Source organism: Antedon bifida, chromosome 3 (assembly GCF_963402885.1).
Source record: "Antedon bifida chromosome 3, ecAntBifi1.1, whole genome shotgun sequence".
Classification (NCBI taxonomy): Eukaryota; Metazoa; Echinodermata; class Crinoidea; order Comatulida; family Antedonidae; genus Antedon; species Antedon bifida.
The window spans coordinates 10,229,336-10,248,407 of NC_136228.1; the positions used below are offsets into that span (position 1 = coordinate 10,229,336).

The 19,072-nt window shown below is 32.9% G+C and overlaps 1 protein-coding gene across 1 annotated transcript; it reads right to left on the reverse strand.

Annotated features, from left to right (window-relative positions):
* Positions 1-425: 425 nt before the first annotated feature.
* On the reverse strand, positions 426-17,719 carry LOC144837552 (uncharacterized). Its single transcript, XM_078692724.1, has 15 exons — positions 17,576-17,719; positions 12,899-13,313; positions 9,525-9,758; positions 8,840-9,063; positions 7,909-8,061; positions 7,051-7,183; positions 6,625-6,746; positions 6,186-6,292; positions 5,922-6,086; positions 5,330-5,631; positions 4,134-4,744; positions 2,370-3,148; positions 2,010-2,109; positions 1,546-1,710; positions 426-938 (listed from the first exon to the last, which is right to left on the reverse strand). Exons 2-15 carry the CDS (start codon positions 13,245-13,247, stop codon positions 876-878), a joined length of 3,507 nt encoding a protein of 1,168 aa, XP_078548850.1. The 5' UTR covers positions 13,248-13,313; positions 17,576-17,719; the 3' UTR covers positions 426-875.
* Positions 17,720-19,072: the final 1,353 nt, after the last annotated feature.

Below are 19,072 nucleotides of genomic sequence, written 5' to 3' on the forward strand. Positions count from 1 at the left end.
TGAAAAATAATAATGGCAGGTAGTAATATTAATTTATTTCCTTGTTCTAATAATAAAGAACAATAGTAATCATAAGTAATATTTTTTTAATTGTAATTAATGCAACAGCAAAGTACTACACAGCAAATTATAAAAACAAAAATTTTATAAATTATTATCTTTTTCATTCTCATAAACAATAATATTACGGTCACATTAATTTGTAAATGGAAAACAAATGTTTCGGGAAAGAAAAAAGAAATATTTAGTCATTGAAAGACAATGAAATAAAGCTGCAAAGTCATCAAAAGACTTTCCAACATTAAATTGGAAATAAGTTTCCTCATTTATAAAAAGAAAAGAACTTTTTAAAAATATGTAAATTTTATAAAAATTATTCATAGAATATTATTAATTTATACTTGATAAAAATTAGTACAGTACTAGTTAAATTTAAGTGTCACGGTATACAGTAACTTTATTTATTTATTTAATGGCCACTATGTCTTATAAAGACATACATAATATGATTTAAAAACGGTATTACATTTTCTTTTTTTATACCAAGTGTGAAACAAAAGATATATAAATAAATATTCAATATTTGAAAAATATATATAAATTCTGTTTCATAAGTTTTGATGCGTGGATAAATAATTAATACAAATTATTTATTCATAAATTTATGATCTGTTTTTGCAGGATTGTCTACTACTGTAGAGCATTCTTAGTCGTAACAATGTATTCAAATTATACATGCTGATTAAGTGAAAAGTGATTTATACTATAACACTTTATTTAAAAAAATTAATAATACCACAATGATGAGCTTTTCTAAGTTCTTGTTTGACTTCCATTGCTGTCAACATACTCAAATCTTCATAAAAAAACATCCTTTAATTTCCATCTGAATTTGCTTGGCTTTTCCCAAAACAGTGTTTAGCCCAAACTAAGTTGTCCTATAAGAGAAAAAAACATAATAATAATATAATAAAGTATGTAAAAGTGGAGATATTGAAAATATCTTTCATTTTATTTTCAAATGCTGTTTATACACCAATGAAAGGGATCGATACCTTCCACACAATATCTCAAACATGTTCTATTTACGGTTGTGATTTAAATCCAAAGACAAAAACACAATTTAGAATCACTGAAAATTGATTGTATATGCATAGATTACATATTGTGAGGCTAGTAGCCTGTATACTGAATAAAATCTCTCATTGGAGAGAACTGATAGTAAATCTTAGATCATAGAAAAATTCCTGATGGATTGTGAGGGCATGTGGCACAGCATGTTGAACGTTGGATTACTGATCGTGGTTTCAATCCAACTCTCGCCACATTGCTTATATCCTTAGGCAAGGCACTAATATTTGCCTCTCTCCATCCAGGTATAAAATGGGTACCCGGTTAGATCAAGACACAACTTTGCGCCGATTACTAGCTGCATTATGGGAGTATGTTTCCATATGGATCGGGGTAACAATGTGTTATGTAAAGCACCTTTGATTATTCATGAAAAGGGCGCTATAGAAATGTGGTAATTATTATTAACCTTACCTTTGCTTCAGGTGTCAATTTTAAATGCTCCTCCATCAGCACATGCATAGAGGTGTCTCGTGGTGATGCTTCACTATCCATCAATTTGGAATCCGTCTTGCACGAGATATCATGCTCAGCGATTGCTTTACATTCACGTTCCACTAATTGGATGTCTGTAGCATCCTTTTAAAAAAACAATCATAATTATTGTTAAAAATATAGTATTCAATGTAATGTTGTCAAATTAAAATGCTATAATTCCATTTCTATAATTTCTTAAAGGGATCATGTCAAAATGAATCTACTGCAGTTACTGCAGTATGGTATGATGGTATACGTTTGTTCAATGTAGAAGTTTATGAGGCTTCCATACATTTTTATGGCTTGAATTTAGTTTTTTCAACAAATGGAATTGATTAAATAATTACATCATAAACATCCCTTTGTTATTGATGATGGTATCATGAAGAACACACACTTACCTTTCTACACTGTATCTGATTTTGTACAAATTTTAATTCTTCCTTGATTTTTCTTTTCTGTTCCTCTTCATTTTCTCCACTATTCGCCAAAGAAGGCAATCTTTAAAGGTAAATAAATCAACATAATATAAATTTGGGATTGTTTGGACTTCAAGAAAAGTCTGTTATTGGGAGAGTTTCCAGTTTTCACAGAGTACGGTATTGAGAAAGTTCACCGAAGAATAATCCGTGAAATTTGTAACAAATTACTAATTTGATAAACTACTTAGCACTTGTTTTTTCTTCTCCTCCTTTCCTTCTATTACTCTGGTTTGTACTCGACAGAAATCTGAATAAATAAAAATGTAAAAAATCACCAACCTTTCACCTATACCCCATGACAATGTTGAGAACTCATTGGACCATGGAGAATGGAAGCCGCTGTAGTAGCCAGATGGTTCCTGAAGAGCTGGTGCAGTATGGCAGTCCAAGTTCAATTTTACCGGTATCGTAAAACCAGCCTTTCCCGCATTCACTTGAACCGGATTAGATATTTTACTAGACGTACGACATGAACGAGAAATCGGCCCGAAACCTAAAGGAAAAACATTTTCTACAGGCGAGTTCAGGAGCGCTGATCTTTCAGACGATAAATTTGTCGTTGAAATAACAAGCGGTGATAACTCTTTATGATTATCGAGACCCGACAAAAACGTATCCTGTTGTTCGTCTACATCTTTCAATGATAAATTCTCCAAATCATTAAAATCGTGGTATGCATGCGCTTGGTTTTCTTCTCGAGTAGAAACATGTCGAATATGCGTTTTACTGAGTGTTGGCGTTAGTTTTGTGCACACTTCCTTGTTAGCTGGGAACATTTCATAAACGGGTTGCTCATCGGTAATGGACGATATGCTTGAGCGATTGTTACCCAAAAGTTTTGATGAATACGTATCATTTGATGAATCTTGCCGGTAGAACCGTGTGAAATCTTCCTTATATTGCGGTCGTTTATTTTCAGCCATACGGGGCATTCTGACAGAGTGGTAGAAATTTTCTGGGTCATCAAATATTGTGTTTGCTGGTACGTTTGGCGACATTTCGGTAAGAAGACCAATAAGCTTGGCTTCTCTCTCGTTCAGCTGATTGATACTTGGAACCTAAATTAAACAACAACAAATTGTGTCATAAAATCTACTCAAATTTGTCTTTAAAATCATCTTATACATTATAATTCTATTATTTATTATTATATAGTCTATTTGGTGTTGTGCTGTGTTATTTTGTAAAATACAGTAAAAGAATTGTCTAATGTATTTGTAAACCAAGTGATATTTACAGTATGATAAAAATTAATAAAAATTTGCCTAGGATTTAAAGACATTTTAGAATATAAAAATGAGCATATTGAAAAATGTTAATTTCTAAGTTAAAATTTTTAGGTATATTTTATTTTAAACATGATTTTTTTTAATCACACAAGAATAGAAATAGGTTGACAAAAAATATTATTTTGTGTTAAAAAAGAAATAAAAATATAATGAAAAACATGCTTTATAAAATAAGAAAAAAGCAAAATATTTATAATTGAAAGGTATAGAGGTGTAAATGATAAATTAGGAATATTCAAATAAGTGAGGCTAGAGGTATGAAATAAATAGAAGTTGGGGGCAGGGTGGGGGTGAGTTTAGTTGGGGGAAAAATAAATAAAATTAATACTGTAGGAGGCTTTCATTTTAGATCTTACCAAATGTGTTACTACACCTATAGATGGCAACTGATATTAAAAACAAAATGATAAATAAATTAAACAGCTACTGTACTTGTAAATAAATTTGAAAATGAGCATAAAGTAAAATAATAAATGTTAATAACAAAACAGAGAATTAAAAAAATCCAAATTTTACTGCAGATTTTAAGCACTGAAATAAATATTGCTTATGAAAGAAATTGTCTTTATTACCATATACATATATGTATATAGAATATTATATGCTAGATAAATTAATAATAAAACTTGGAACTTGAAATTGGAAGTGAAAATTGTTTAGCAATAATTCCTATGAATGTTCATTTCAAATGTTATGATAATTTGGTAATTAATTATATAATATATAATAGTCGTAATATAATGTAGAAACTTACATTATAATTCTGAGCTGAAACATCTGTCATTTCCTTGTTCTTGTCTACAGTATCTTTTTGTAAAACATCCTTATTATCGTCTCGTCTGCGTTCCATTTCATTCTCGGTAAAACGCAGACTTTCCACCATCTTATCCCTTGAATACTGTTGTGCCACGGGTGATGAATACGCATCTGGGTGGTCTGCAACATCAGCACTCCTTCTGCCATATATATGCTGCTCCCACCCTCTTTTAGGTAGTACTGGCTGAGGAGGTGGATAACCACCGTACCCACCATTACGCTCAATCGGGTATGGTTGCCGTTGTCTGCTACCTTCATGCGACGAGTATTGATAGTCAATTGGATGCTCAGGGGGTTCCCTGAACCAAGGTAAATAGTTACTTTTCTCATGCTTTGGGTAAGTTTCGTACGCCTCGTACGGCCTAGCTTTTAATTGTCTATAGGGGCCTGGGTGCTGTGGGCCTGGGTGCTGTGGGCCTTGTACAGGTGAATACATGTCTGATACAGGGTGACCAGGGGCATCTTTTGATGAACTGTAAGGTGGAGAGCTCCTTTTCATCACTGGATATCTAAAGCCTTGATGGGAATATGCCTCGTAATAGTATGGATCTGAAAAGGAATGTTTTAAAAGTAGAATGATGGGCGATGTAAGAAAACAAAAACAAAAACCACTGAAATTTAAATTCAGTTATGATAAAAACAAGTTATGCATCATCAACCAAATCAAGTTACACCAACCAATCAAATTGAATCTTTGTAAAGGAAAGTGCTATTCAATATATGATTGCACTTGTGATATTGCAAACCTATTATATGTAGGTCGGAACATACCCTTAAGTTTGTCTCTCTCTAGTAAATGAATATTCATTTATAAAATTTAAACAAATTTATATTTTGAACACTGCAACTATTTACCTGGCAACACATTGTAAGAAATACATAAAAATGCATTTAAGCCTTGTGTTATTTATATATATATATATATATACTGTATATACAAATCCAAAGGCAAATTACTGAAAAAATGACAATGCTGTGGATATCAGTGGCTGGATCTCAATGGAGATACAAAAAAAAAAAGCGAAAAGCTAAATCAAAACGATAAAGTAAAACAGCAAGAAAAGTTAGCAGAGCTTTCGGGCAACACTAGCCCTTCATCAGTGCAATATATATATATATATATACAGTACTTGCCTTCATATTGGTACATAGCATGAGGGGGAGGATATCTGCCATGTCCATACAGCCTAGCTTCCTCCTCTTCCTCCTTGTGACTTTGATGATGTTCCTGATGAAACATTCTTGCTAAAGGCGGTTCATCATGCAGAAGGTGTCCATATGCTCTGGCTACACCTTCACTCCTTCGGCTTTCTTGTTGAACCTTATGTGCATATAATCGAGCTGTACTGTCGTCCACATTACTTGGTGAATGGCGTTCTTCATGACGACCAATAGCTGTAGGATGTTTTGACATATCATGCGGAGAAATTGATTCCCTGATAAAAATATAACATTCGTTACAAAAAATTATAGTAGTTAAAATTTCCTTGGTAATGTACCCCTGTCTTAAAAAAGAGGGGGGAATCTGAGTGGTGCAGCATTTGCATCACCTGATCCATAAATGGTATAATCCATAAACACCACTAGTGAAATCAATCCACAAAACACAAACAGCCAAAAAAAAGGAAACATCAGATCCATAAATGGTATAATCCATAAACACCACTAGTGCAATAAATTTAACACAAAAATTTTAACTTCTATAAACACAAACCCAACAACTCACCTTTCCATATTAGGCAATCCTGCTATTGGATTTGGTGATGGTGTTCTAATTGGATGACCTAGTCCACGTGACACTAATGACTTCTTTTCAATTTTGTCACCAATACTTGTTTGACTAGTCTGTCTTGTCATTGTCTGCATTAGCCTACGACTTTCTGCACGATGTCTGAAATGCAATAATATATGACCAATTACCATCTTCAAATCATACATTACACTTCTAATCGATAAATACAAGACCATATTTATAATCAAAACTACTTACTCTTTTCTCTCTTTATCGGAATGAGCGAACGTGCAGTTTGAACCTCGAGGGCAGCCTCCCTTTTGAATGTCTCGACACATGGTAGTTTTAAATGTAACGTTTGGAGTCTATATAGAATATAAAAAAACATTATACAATGCATAGAATTCTGGTGTTAGAATAAGTCACGTTTTATGAATTAAAACTGAAGGTACAGTCTACACATCTGGCTCAATTTTAGGTTCAAGCACCCATCTGCCCAACTTGAGAGCCATCCATTTTACAGATCTAACTCATGTGTGGTGCAATCAGTGCATCTTTTAGATAGAAACAACTGTGTCTTGCTCTGCCCTACCAGTTCAACAACCACAAGAGATAGTCTATGTCCAAATGGGCCAAACGAGGATCAACCAATCTACCTTAGAATCTCATGGAATAGTAATAAGGCATCAGTATTTACCTGTTGGTTGATTGTTTTTCTTGTGTGACTAAAATTCTGTGCAAAATCTACAAAGCCCTGGACAATCAACTTGACAGCACTCATTGCGTGTTCACACTCTTCCCAGGAAGGCACACTGCTCTCTTTAAACAATAACAGTAAAAAAAAAATAATGAAAAATATATTAAAACCTCTATTATTTTTCATTTAGACAAAATCTTCATTTTAAATAAATTACATTGACAGTTTTAAACTTTTGTTGAGACATGATTAAAACAATAAAATTCAAATATAGAACTTAAACGATAAATTTGTATGTAATCAGTAGAAGTCGACTCAAAGAACATCTCCATTATTTTACAAACAATTATCAATTTTTTTCGCCAGAAATCGTGGCCAAAATGTAAGGATATTTGATTTGTACAAGAACCTTGTAAATTTGCATACCTGTGCTACCATCAATCTCTGCCAGGTATTCCAGGTGCTGTTGTAGCAACTTCAGGTTGCCTGGATCCCCTGAACGCTGTAATGCTATTGTCAACTCATTGATGCTTGAGGAAAATGAAGCAGGTGTCTGCAACTGTAAAAGGTTTAATTATGAAATAACATAATGTCTGTGTTTCTATGTGATCGATTTTATCGAAAAAAGGCCAAGTCCAGAAAAGTTGGAAATTCCATAATTTAACAAAATTATCGGATCACAGAGCGGTTAATATTTCCTCTAAATTTATAGTTCCTAAATAATTGTTCTACTACTACATCAAGTCTGCAACTCGAACCCAGCCTGATGGACAAGTTTATAGGGCACACAACTACTCAGTCACTCTATTATTTTGTTTAAATAATGTCTTTATGTATTTTTTTTCTTTTTCTGTAGTAGAACCCCTCCGATTCAGAGAAGAACCGCTCGACACCATTTCCATTAAATTAACAAGAGAAAGTATATATTATTTAGGAGAGATCCCTATTAAGACAGTGTTGGGTCCCCTCGTAGGGGTTTTAATGTATTCATTATTAATAAATATCTTTAATTGTGTAAATTCCTAACATGATCAAACACGCAGTTTTAGTGATGGGCTAGAGTGATTAAAAGCATAACAAATAAAATAAAAGCAGTATATCCATTGCAAACAATCTAAAGCTCTGTCTACACTATCAAACTAGTTTGACAAAAAAACGTGTGATGTGCCCAAATATAGTAGTGATATGCCCAAACATGGTAGTGATATGACATCATTATGTTCATATATGGGCACATCACATTTTTTTGTCACATAAAGTTTGATAGTGTAGAGAGAGCTTTACCTTATCTATTATAGACTGCATGTGTGACTTGTGATTTAAGTCTCCATACAGGAGAGATGACCATTGTTCTGGTGAAATACGAAGTCCAGCTTCCATCGCAATCTGGACAATCTGAGCATCATGCTCTCGCCGCAGAGCTTCATAATTACGGAACTAGAAAAGCAGACAAAAACACATTCTTTATACATATTTACAGAAATTAAAAATTAAGTGACTGAAAAGCAAGACAAATCATCAGTGGAATTTCTCACATTTGTATCATAAAATTGCTAACCATTTCTTGAATTATGGGCGAGAATCAAGTGATTATTAATTTCATAATACCAGAAAATTCACTCAGTAATTTCAGGTTTGCAGTACACCAAGTAGGTTTTCTAAAAATGAAATTAAAGTATAGTTGAGAATGTCTCAACGTTTTGTTACCTCCATTCTCCAAACAAAACTAAAAAAAACTGCAACTACTGTACACTTTATTTCCGATTTGGAAAACCTACATGGTGTTTGGAAAACAAACAATACTAGTGATGGAAGATATTTAAGAATTCAGTGTTCTGATCTATTGATCGTTAACAATCTGATGAATAGAACTCATGCTTTTTCCAGACATGGTAAAGTATTTACAAATGAAATGGTTAATGGTTTTAAATTTGTATAGCGCATAATACAAATAGTCGCTATGCGCTGTGGACTCAGATTTTTCAACTACATGCTTCTCCCCTAGAGTCACGTCATGTCAGTGCAGCCACTATAAGGAGCTCTCTCATCTGTTCATGACACAGTGGCTGAGTGTGAACTAGTACACCAGGGTACAGTAACTACCTACTCATCTTGAAAGATGTACTAGGTTCTTTAAAGTGCACATGAGCAAGTGTGTACACTGGACCTACGGTTTATAGTCCTTATCTGTGGAAACAAGGTGTATAAAGTGTACCTCTTCTTTTAACTGCATGAGTGATGAATCCGCATCACGTTTGGTGACTTTAAAACATGACGCTCTGTATAGCAACTGCACAACATGGCCTACGCTCGTCTTGGATGCTTGAGGGAATTGAGGCTCTAGTCTTTGAACGACAAATAGTACAAGAACTTTCCTAGACAACGCTGTGCCATCTTCTAATGCCAATAGTACAAGTTTTAATGTTTCCTCTTGCATTGCTGAAATTAACAATATTAAAATTTACATTTATTGGTGTTTTTTTTTATTACTATATTTATTTTTGTAAAACCACCCCAGGGAATTTATTGGCCGTTTATTGTTTAGGGTGTAATATGGTAATATGTATAAATTCCCCCTAAATACAACACTGTTAGTATTGAGAAGTGATAAAATACAGTAACAATTTATTGGTTATTTGTAGATCAATCAATGAATTCTACTAAAAATAGAAATTTGTGATGTAATGCAATATTGTGTATATGCATGTGGTTTATTCAAAATTATATTCTATGGGGTGGGGGGGGGGGGGGGGGAGAGGGTATTGATTCGGGGAGGTGTTTATTCAAAGCGGGGAGTACAACTTTCTATATAAAGTTTGCCCAAAAAGATAACTTAATAAGAATTAATATCTGATAATCAAAAGTTAGTTTAACTAGAGTAGATAAAATTGAAATTGTACCTGGGCCAAGAAACTGGCAGCCTCTTCCGCGTACCGCAGCCCATAGATTGGCCGACAACTGTTGAGGATTCTGATGCTGAAGAATGAGTTCTGTCACCGTACGCTCTCCCAGCGATCTGGCTGCTCTCAATGCCCTCGAGCGTCCTTCGTCTTCAACCAGCTGGCAGTTCAGAAGTGCTACTAATTTCCTCTGCATTGGCCGACTAAGCACACAAGCTCCGATACTTGTTCCACCTGTGGAAGGTTTAAATAACATGTTAATATTACTGCATTTAAATGAAGTATTTTAATGTTAGATTAAGATTTTTTTTTTTCTCTCTTTTGCTATGGATATAATATTATGTCACCATGATATTCCGAAATAAAAAGATAAATGAATGAAATGAAATGTAGTATTATTGTACTTTGTTACAAAAATGATGTTCAAATTATTATACATTCCATTTTTATAAACTTTAATTTTGAACCCAATATTGTTTGTTTGTTTAATGGACTCTGGATTTAAATTATAAAGAAAAATATAAATATGAAAAAATGATTAGTCAGTGACAGCTCATAACTGACTTATTCTAATGGACACCGCATCCTCATTCGACCTCCTCAGATTTTACTTCTTGGAAAATTTACAAAAAACAAGGAATGATAAGAGTATAGGTAAAAGGAACTCAATACTAAATTGACATCACATTTGCACTATACCTGACCTATTTGTTGTTAATAGATTTTTGCATCACCCCAATACAGTAAAGAAAATAGGATTTAAAAATCCACAATATGGAATTAAACTATAAATTAAATAAAAATATGAATAGTGACAAATCACAAATGACTTATTTTGATGCACACCGCATCCTCATTCGACTTCCTCCTCAAAATTGTACTTCCTGGAAAATGTACAAAGAACAAGGAATGATAGAATAGGTAAATAGGAACAAGGAACTACAAAAATGTAAGGAAATATACATGTCATTGCGTTTGCACTCATACCGGTCCTATTTGGGGTTTTTCTTTTTTTTTTTGGTACACGATCAACTTTATATAGTGTGAGGAGGAAAAAATATCACAAATAAAACTTTATTCCAAAAATAACTTATTATTATTTAAAAATTATTTGAAATTGACATTTCCTTATCTATTTATTTCATTATATTTTACTGTTTGTTTTATTAATTTATTTATTTATTTTAATATTTAAATCTAAAGAAATTGATGAAACTTTCCCACAACCAAAAAAGGATGGTTATTATGTTAAAAGATTTCATACAAAAGATATATTAGTTTTTAGTTATATTGCTAGTGCTAAACAAGCTTTAAACCAAATTGGACAATAATTTTATATACAAAATATCAAATCTACCATGTAAATCCACCTTTTGTATAAATTGTATACATACAATAATAATAATAACTTGTTTTTATATAGCGCCGATAAACAAATGATTGTTCTCACATCGCACAATACAACTGTGGACATAGAAATCTTTACCATTAATATTAGTGTACAGTATACAAATAGAATACAGTATATCATGTACAGTAAATCCACCTACGTTATAAATCTTTTGTGTCCACTGTATACAACTCTGGTGAAAACAATTTAACTAACAGTACAATTATGTTACTGTATAGACATAATAATACCTTTCTTATTTAAAATCTTATATTAAATTAATAGATAATAGATACAGTAAAGTGCATACGCCTACAATAATTCAATGTCAAACTTCAACAATGTCGTCACTTAAAGAGGGAAAACCTATAAGAATTAAATGTGAATAGCCAGGCTTACAGACAATATAACAAGTTTATACTCAATATAATATATCAAATGTAAATGAAGATTAGGAAATATATTTTTTGTATTCAAAGCAATTAGTCAGTGAACGTATAACTTCCTTTATCAAGTAATTGGTGTTCATTGAACCTATTTAGAACTACTTCCTTTTCTATAGACGATATACTGTATGAATTGTCAAAATGACAGAGTCTACAGTACAGTATGCGATAGTAGAGTTTTTATTATATTCTAATTATATTCAAATTGAACTGTTTCATTACTGAAACTAATCAACCATCTTTGACCTAATGCTATTGTATATGTTGTGTGTATGATTGTATAATCTATTGGATAATGGAAGAATATTTTTTCTACTGAATTTTACAGAAGTAACAAAAAATCAAAACCGGTCTTTCGCTGGTTATGTTAAACAATGTACCACTCTATATTGATTATAAACTGTGAAAATATATACATAAACATGGAAAAACATGGAAAAATATGATAAGGATTGTAATCTTGTCAGTTCAGTACTCTCATGTCATGTTTAATTCTTCTTAAATGACTGAAAATGGCAACGAATGCTTGTTCTAAAAAAGGAAAGGAACACCCTACTGTAGGCTAGTTTTATTGGTACAGTAGATAATTGTAACAAATGTCAATGCTTGGACAGTGTTAAGCCTTGTCTATACTATCAAACTTTATGTCACTAAAAAATGTATGGACATGATGATGTCATATCACTACCATTTTTGGACACACTTTTTTTGTTAGTTTGATAGTGTAGATATAGCTTAAGATTTAGTAATGGTCAATGTCCTGTAAAACCTCCCAATTACAGGCCGTTTTGGCCAGTACATTTTTCACAGACATAGATGGCAAATGCATGCAGAGGTTTCAAAAGACAACGTGAACTTTTTAAAGTACATTGATGTATGAAGATAATAAACATCCCACGTAATTTCATAGGCCATGTCATTGTACTGTTAAGCTCTGTCTACAGTGTACACTATCAAACTATAGTAGTTGGATAAAACATGTGTGCCCAAATATGGTAGTGGTACAGGTATGCCTAAGTATGGTAGTGATATGACATCATGTACATATATGGGCACATCACATTTTTTTGTCACATCAAGTTTAATAGTGTAGACAGAGAATTAGACTGTAAACCCTTATTTTTAAGATGGTAACAATTCTACTTGAATATTAAAGGCTTTTTGATTTGAGTCAAAATGCCCAAAGTTCATGTCCACATGGGTAGTAGTCGACCTGGTACATTCTACCTGCTTACATCCGTCAATTAATCACCATTTATGTTTCTGGACGGACTCTTAGATCATCTGATGATTTCTTACTCTCTGTTCCTCGCATATCTACTAAAACCTTTGGTCATAGATCGTTTTCTTTTGCAGCACCCACACTCTGGAATTCACTCCCTGCACAAATTAAACACTGCTCTTCTGTTGCCTTATTTTAAAAATTGCTCAAAACTTATTTTTTCGACCACTAACATGCATAGCGTCTTTGATTTTGTACCTTGGTCTTCGAATTGACGCTTTATAAATGTTGATATAATAATAATAATAATACCTACCTTTTCCAAGTGGTTTCAAATAGAGTGCTAACTCCTCCACACATTTCTTGGCAGCTGCATAATGTTTAACATACTGGTCTACAATGTTAGACGGCACCACATCCCTTTCCAATGAAATCTCGATCCCGACCAACTGCAAGAGGGCGAAGTTCACTGGTAGCTCGTCCACATCTCGTTGTATCATAGCCTGGTCAAATGGACACTGCTTCTTGCAGAGTGTTGCCAGGCACTTCTTGCACATTGTGTGGCCGCATGCTAAGCTTATAGGTTTGTGTACGGTTTCATTAAACACTGTGTAGCATATAGGACAGGAGAGGAAGTCCGTCCATTGAGGTGGTTGAACTGGCATCTTGCTACTTCTGTCTTCTGCTCATAGTTATCAGTAGATAAACAAGTCTTGAATAGGGATAACCCTCTGTGTAAAAACAACAATTTACAAAGTTATTACAATAAAAAAAAATATTTTAAAATTATGTTTTCAGGGGACAATACAATTACTAAAAACGTCACCTACTGTAAAATAATAAATCAGATAATAACCTCAGATTGGTAAAAAAAAACAAAAAAAATTGAAGTAATGTTAAACATCAACAATAAAGTCATTTGGGAATGCTATAACTGTAATAAAACATCACGTAGTACTGTAGCAAATCCACAAGTGTACTGTAATCTAATATTTTATACAGAATTCTAAAGGAGTTACTAGAGAATAGTTGCATGATACAATGCGTATTTCTCAGTAATAAAGTTCACATTCATTACAGGGTATTTTTTAATAACAAACTTTATATATACATAAGTGGAACGAAAGCACAGTTTATATTACATACAAAACAAAATACTGTACATGTAATTTCAACATAAATTATGTCGACATACAGTAGATTATGTCATGAGGAATTCCTGATCACGTATAATATACGGCACTGTGTAGTAATGTATGTCGAAATATTAAATCCTATCACGATATCAGCACTTCAATTTATTAGCTTCAACTTCCATACACTTGAAGTTGATGGTGGACCATTAACACAGTACTGTAGGTAAATTTGGTTTCAAAAACAAATAAAATCCTCCAATGGTGGTATAGATAGTAACTATGACAGGAAACTCTCACTGTAGCACAGCAGTGGTGGGCCTGTTTTGGTATAACTGTAGACAAATAAGCAGGTACTATATAAAAATTGCTAGTATAAGAATAAAAATTGACCAATATTTCGATTGTCAATATTACGATAAAATCGAGAATAGATTTGACGCAGATACTAAACAGTGGATACTCTGAAACTATTCTATAGATAGTATTCGGGGAAAACCCAAAACAATGCCGACGTATGGGCCTATTGAGTATTGATGAGTATTGAAGCGTTTAATACAGTTAGAGTACAGTGCACCTCATCTTTTAAACTTAAAAAAGAAAGTAGAAAGTACAGTATGTGGGAACACTGTAATATACTCCACAGTAGGCCAATTGATTGACACTGTAGGACATTCAATTCTGAAATAAACAACTTATAGTGAGCTAGGTTTTAAACCATTTCCCTTTTTAAAATTGGGAAATATTATACCTAGAGAAATATTTTTATTTTACTATTATGGTGTTTATTTATGACATAATTATTAATAAATCGATCTTGTATTAATTTTTACAGTAATTTAAAATGTATGTTGTTATTATGGTAATTTTATTTTACACTGCATGGTTACTGTCTATCATCTTTAACTTTATCTTTTGTTTTGTATACAATACAGTACATATCCTTCCTAGTATTTCATTACTGGGAATTGAACTCGGGTCTTTCTGTATGACAGCCAATCACTTTCCGTTTCCCACCTAGAAATATTTTTATTTTACTATTTATTAAGGTGTTTTTTATGACATAATTATTAATAGAATCTTATTATTAATTTTTACAGTGTATTCAAATGTATATTGTTATTATGAGTTTACATTGAATGAATACTGTAAATCATCTTTAACTTTTGTTTCGCCTATCCTTCCTAGTATTTTCATTTACAGAAAATTGAACTCGGGTCTTTCTGTAAGAAAGCCAAGTGTCCCAACACTCACATGATGAGATTGATATTTAAAAATAATAAAAATAAATAAATAAATTTAGTAAATTACTAATTGTACTAGTACTAAGGGAGTAAACATTTGTTTTGCTCTTGAAAATGAACAATAATAAAATGGTCTACTAAAAAATGTTATACTTTTATACTGTAATACTATTACTATTTGTAATATAATTAACAACAGTTTACAAACTAACTAAAATTGACATAAAAGACACATTTCGACAACTATTACTAAGATATAAACAGTAAACAACACTCAAATTTACCTGAAAACCAATTTGAAATATGGAATTTTAAAAACAGGAAGAATACTTAGTATTGGTAAAGGCAAGTAAAAAATACAACGAAGTAGTATTACTTGCAACTTCGGACTTGTCACTATAGGTAGTTCCAAAAACTGATTTTTATCAATTAAAACTACACACAGTATTGCTCAACAATATGATAAACAAACAAATTTTAAACTGAAGGTCATCTATATATAGCTACGATGTAATGGGAAAAGGTCATCGAAGTTGTAAACAAAAAGTATCCTATTTGCGGATTTGAATTGTATACAAGTTAGTAGTTTGTGACAAACATTTGGGGCCAACCTTGTGAATGGATAGATTAATCATCTTTTTGATAATAACTTTATGACAAATATTAAAATACCAATAAAAACAAAATTTGGAGACTATAAATAGGTTTGGGGCAAATTTTGTTCATTCAAAAAATGGAGTGCTAATAACTTGATAAATCAAATGAAAAAAACAATAAAAACAAAATGTGCACACTTTGACAATTAGGTTTGGAACAAACTTTTTTAAATTGGTTATGTCCCTTCTGAATAGGCTTACTAAATAACTGCTGTAAATACTGCGATAAATAAACCAAAACAATTGGATTTTGGGCGTGATTTTTAAATGATGTATTGTTCCCCTGAAAAACATTTTTTGTTGAATATGCTATTTAAATGTCACATATTAGTTTTCCACATTGACCAAAAATTGGATCGAAAAAACTGTAATTTAAAGAAAAAAATAGTCAAATTGGCTGCCAGCCAATGGGGTTTTGGTTCAAATTGACCATTTATTTTGTCATTTTATAATTGAAAACATTATTTTTTCTGTTTTTTTTTTCTACGGAAGTGGTTAACTTGATTAAAACTACAAAATAACCTATTAAAAGTCTGATTTAATTGATTTTCATTTTTCATGTTTTTGGGGGACAATATATCTTTAACTATTGATAACTATGACATACAGTAGAACACTCCGACGGAACTCCTTTTAAGGGGACATTTTCCCATGAAACGAATGAGGGGAAATACATGTTTTATAGCACTATGACCAAGACAACAAGATGCCGAGTTCGGCCAGATCAAAGAATTTACCTCTAGTTTCAAAACAATCAGTCTCTGCCCCTTAAACTCTTTACTGTACTGATTTTCGAATGGGTAATTGGATTCCTCAAATGTTTATTAACAGACACCAGTAGATACCAAACGGTATCATCCATAATTCGTAAGCTTATTGATAGCCTTGCTTTGATACAAAACCCTTCCCACGTTCAATATAAATTAATCACTGTTGAAATTAAGGAGAATGTATAAAAGGCATTTTTTTGGGGAAACATGACAATAAAGTGAGTATAAGCATCATCTGGTTTTATGCATTTTAATGAAAGCATTGTCAAAACGAAGGTTAACGGTAAACATAACTTAAATTCACAGAAAAAAACTTAAATTAAAAGAACTGTTAAATCTGAAATGTTGTGTCAATTCTAAAAATTAGTTGCCTATTTAAACTTTATATTCATAAAAAATCAGACATTATAGGACCTTTTACAGTACTAAAATACAATTAACAGTACCTAGCCTAGAATTTGAAAGCTTTGTATGAATTCGCCGAAGTCTAATCGCAGATCAAAGTCTATTACAATAGAAGTCGAGCTCAGCGTCCTGTTGTTAGATTGCCTTGGTAGTATGACCTACCACTATATTCAAGGGACACCCATATTAAGACAACATTTTGTTTTTGTCCCAAAGTATTCCCCGTAAATACTAATAGGGGTTAACTGTAATTAGATAAAAACTACAAAGTCAACAGGGTTCAACGATCGCTCAAAAGAAAGGGGGAGGCCAACGTCGCAACTTGAATGATGGGTGGCATCATGTATTGTAACTTGGTTTATAAATTTCCAAAGAGGTTTAAACTTTCCGTATGTGATCTTAACGTCCAGTCAGGTAGCTGAACATATTGACTGCTGCAATATCAGTCTGCCGATATGATGTGTCGTGAATAGAAAATAGGACGTGGAAAACGTTTCCCACTCATCATAACTATTATCATTTATGGGGGAGGTGTGAAGGTATGTCCAGCCTACCAAGACCAGGCCTGCTATACTTTGCTAGGATAGGCCTAGCCTATCCCCAGCCTCAACTCACTGCTAGGCCTAGGCCCTATGCTTAGCTAGAGGCCTAGTTAGGCCTAGGGTAGGCCTACCTAGCCTAGCCTAGGCCTAGAGAGAGAGCCTTCATTCAATAATCAAGTTCATGTCATGATGTCTGAGCCTGAGAGTACACTTCATATACGACCACTTACGGGGTCAACTTACCAGTGTTGTATTTGGTGACAAAATCATATCTTTTACCCATTCGCTGACAAAAAAAGGCAAATATGTTTGTATACGAAACAGAAAATGCTAGCCAAGCACCATACGTATAATCTGCTGATCGTGTCGCACGATAAAAATACACTTACTTAACTTCCGCCGTTCGATTCTATGTCAATTGCGTTTCACAACCGTTTCCAATTTATATTTGTAACGCGTCAGATATGTTAAAGTTTTTACGGTTTTAGTACATTTTATACGAAATGCGCCATGAAATTTACCTTAATTTCGAACAAACTACGAACAAGAACGATTTTACTTGATGGTACTGTAGGCGTAAAATGGAAATACCTAGAATGGAGGAGTGTTTCCTCAGCTCTATTTATAGTCAGATGACTAGAGGCGCGCGACAGCGGTTACATTACATGCCGCCGTAAGTTATCATACGTATGTTAAGCGGTCCAGTTAGAGGACATCCTTAATGCGTAGGCCTACTGTAGTGTTACTGCAGGAGGTCTATTGCATGTTTTTTCTAACCCGGACATTTGCTCAACAAACGCCAAATGCTTCACGAAGTAGGCCTACGGGACGATAATTACATAATAATAATTTGTTCCGAGTTAACATTTGAATATAATTAATTTAAACATCCAGTAAATAAAACTTAAAAGAACAATCAGCCTACTAAATACATTTACATAGGGATTTTAATTTTACAAACGGCAGCAGATGTGTATGAGTTTTTGAATAAAACAAGACTCTTTTTGTTACTTTTACTACCACCAGGAAGAGTGAACACTCCTTTTACCTTAGAGCCACCACAGGAACAAGCCGCGCGGCGCCAGGCAACAATAGGGCAATAATGTTAGTATAACTATAACTTGATGTTCTGCGACAGGTGTTTATACAGGTAAATATAAAGGCATACGTATATATCATTGTAAGATAATATTCCCTGCTACAATTGGTAGTAAACTCTTTACACAAAACAAATCGAATTTCTTCCTGTTTGGAAAATCCTCACCGATTGTTTTAATAAATCCCGATGTCCGGGAAATGGTCATTACTATTAATATATTATAGATAAACCAAAAATAATTGTATTTAAAGCTAATATAGAATAGATTTATGGGAAAACCAAACTAGTCATGTTTACGGTATTGTTTGAGTTTTATTAGGAAGTTCCGACTGCCGCCCTCTCTGCGTTTTCGCTATAAAAACTTTGACTTGTTGAGTCACGGGTCATGGTGAAATTAGTTGTAATATAACAAGTCTCCCTCTCGGTTGTGAGAAGTAAAAAATGGACAGGGAATACCTAATTCATTTTAACAGTTTGTTGTCTGTTTCGCTTTAAAAAAAAATGATTTTGAATCAAAATATGCAATACATTACTAGGCCTACGTACGGACTTATCGCCTATAGTTTTACTTGCAATCTCATTTTATTCTTAGGCCTCCTAGTCTGAAGTATTATATATTTATTAGAGGACACCCCCAGGGG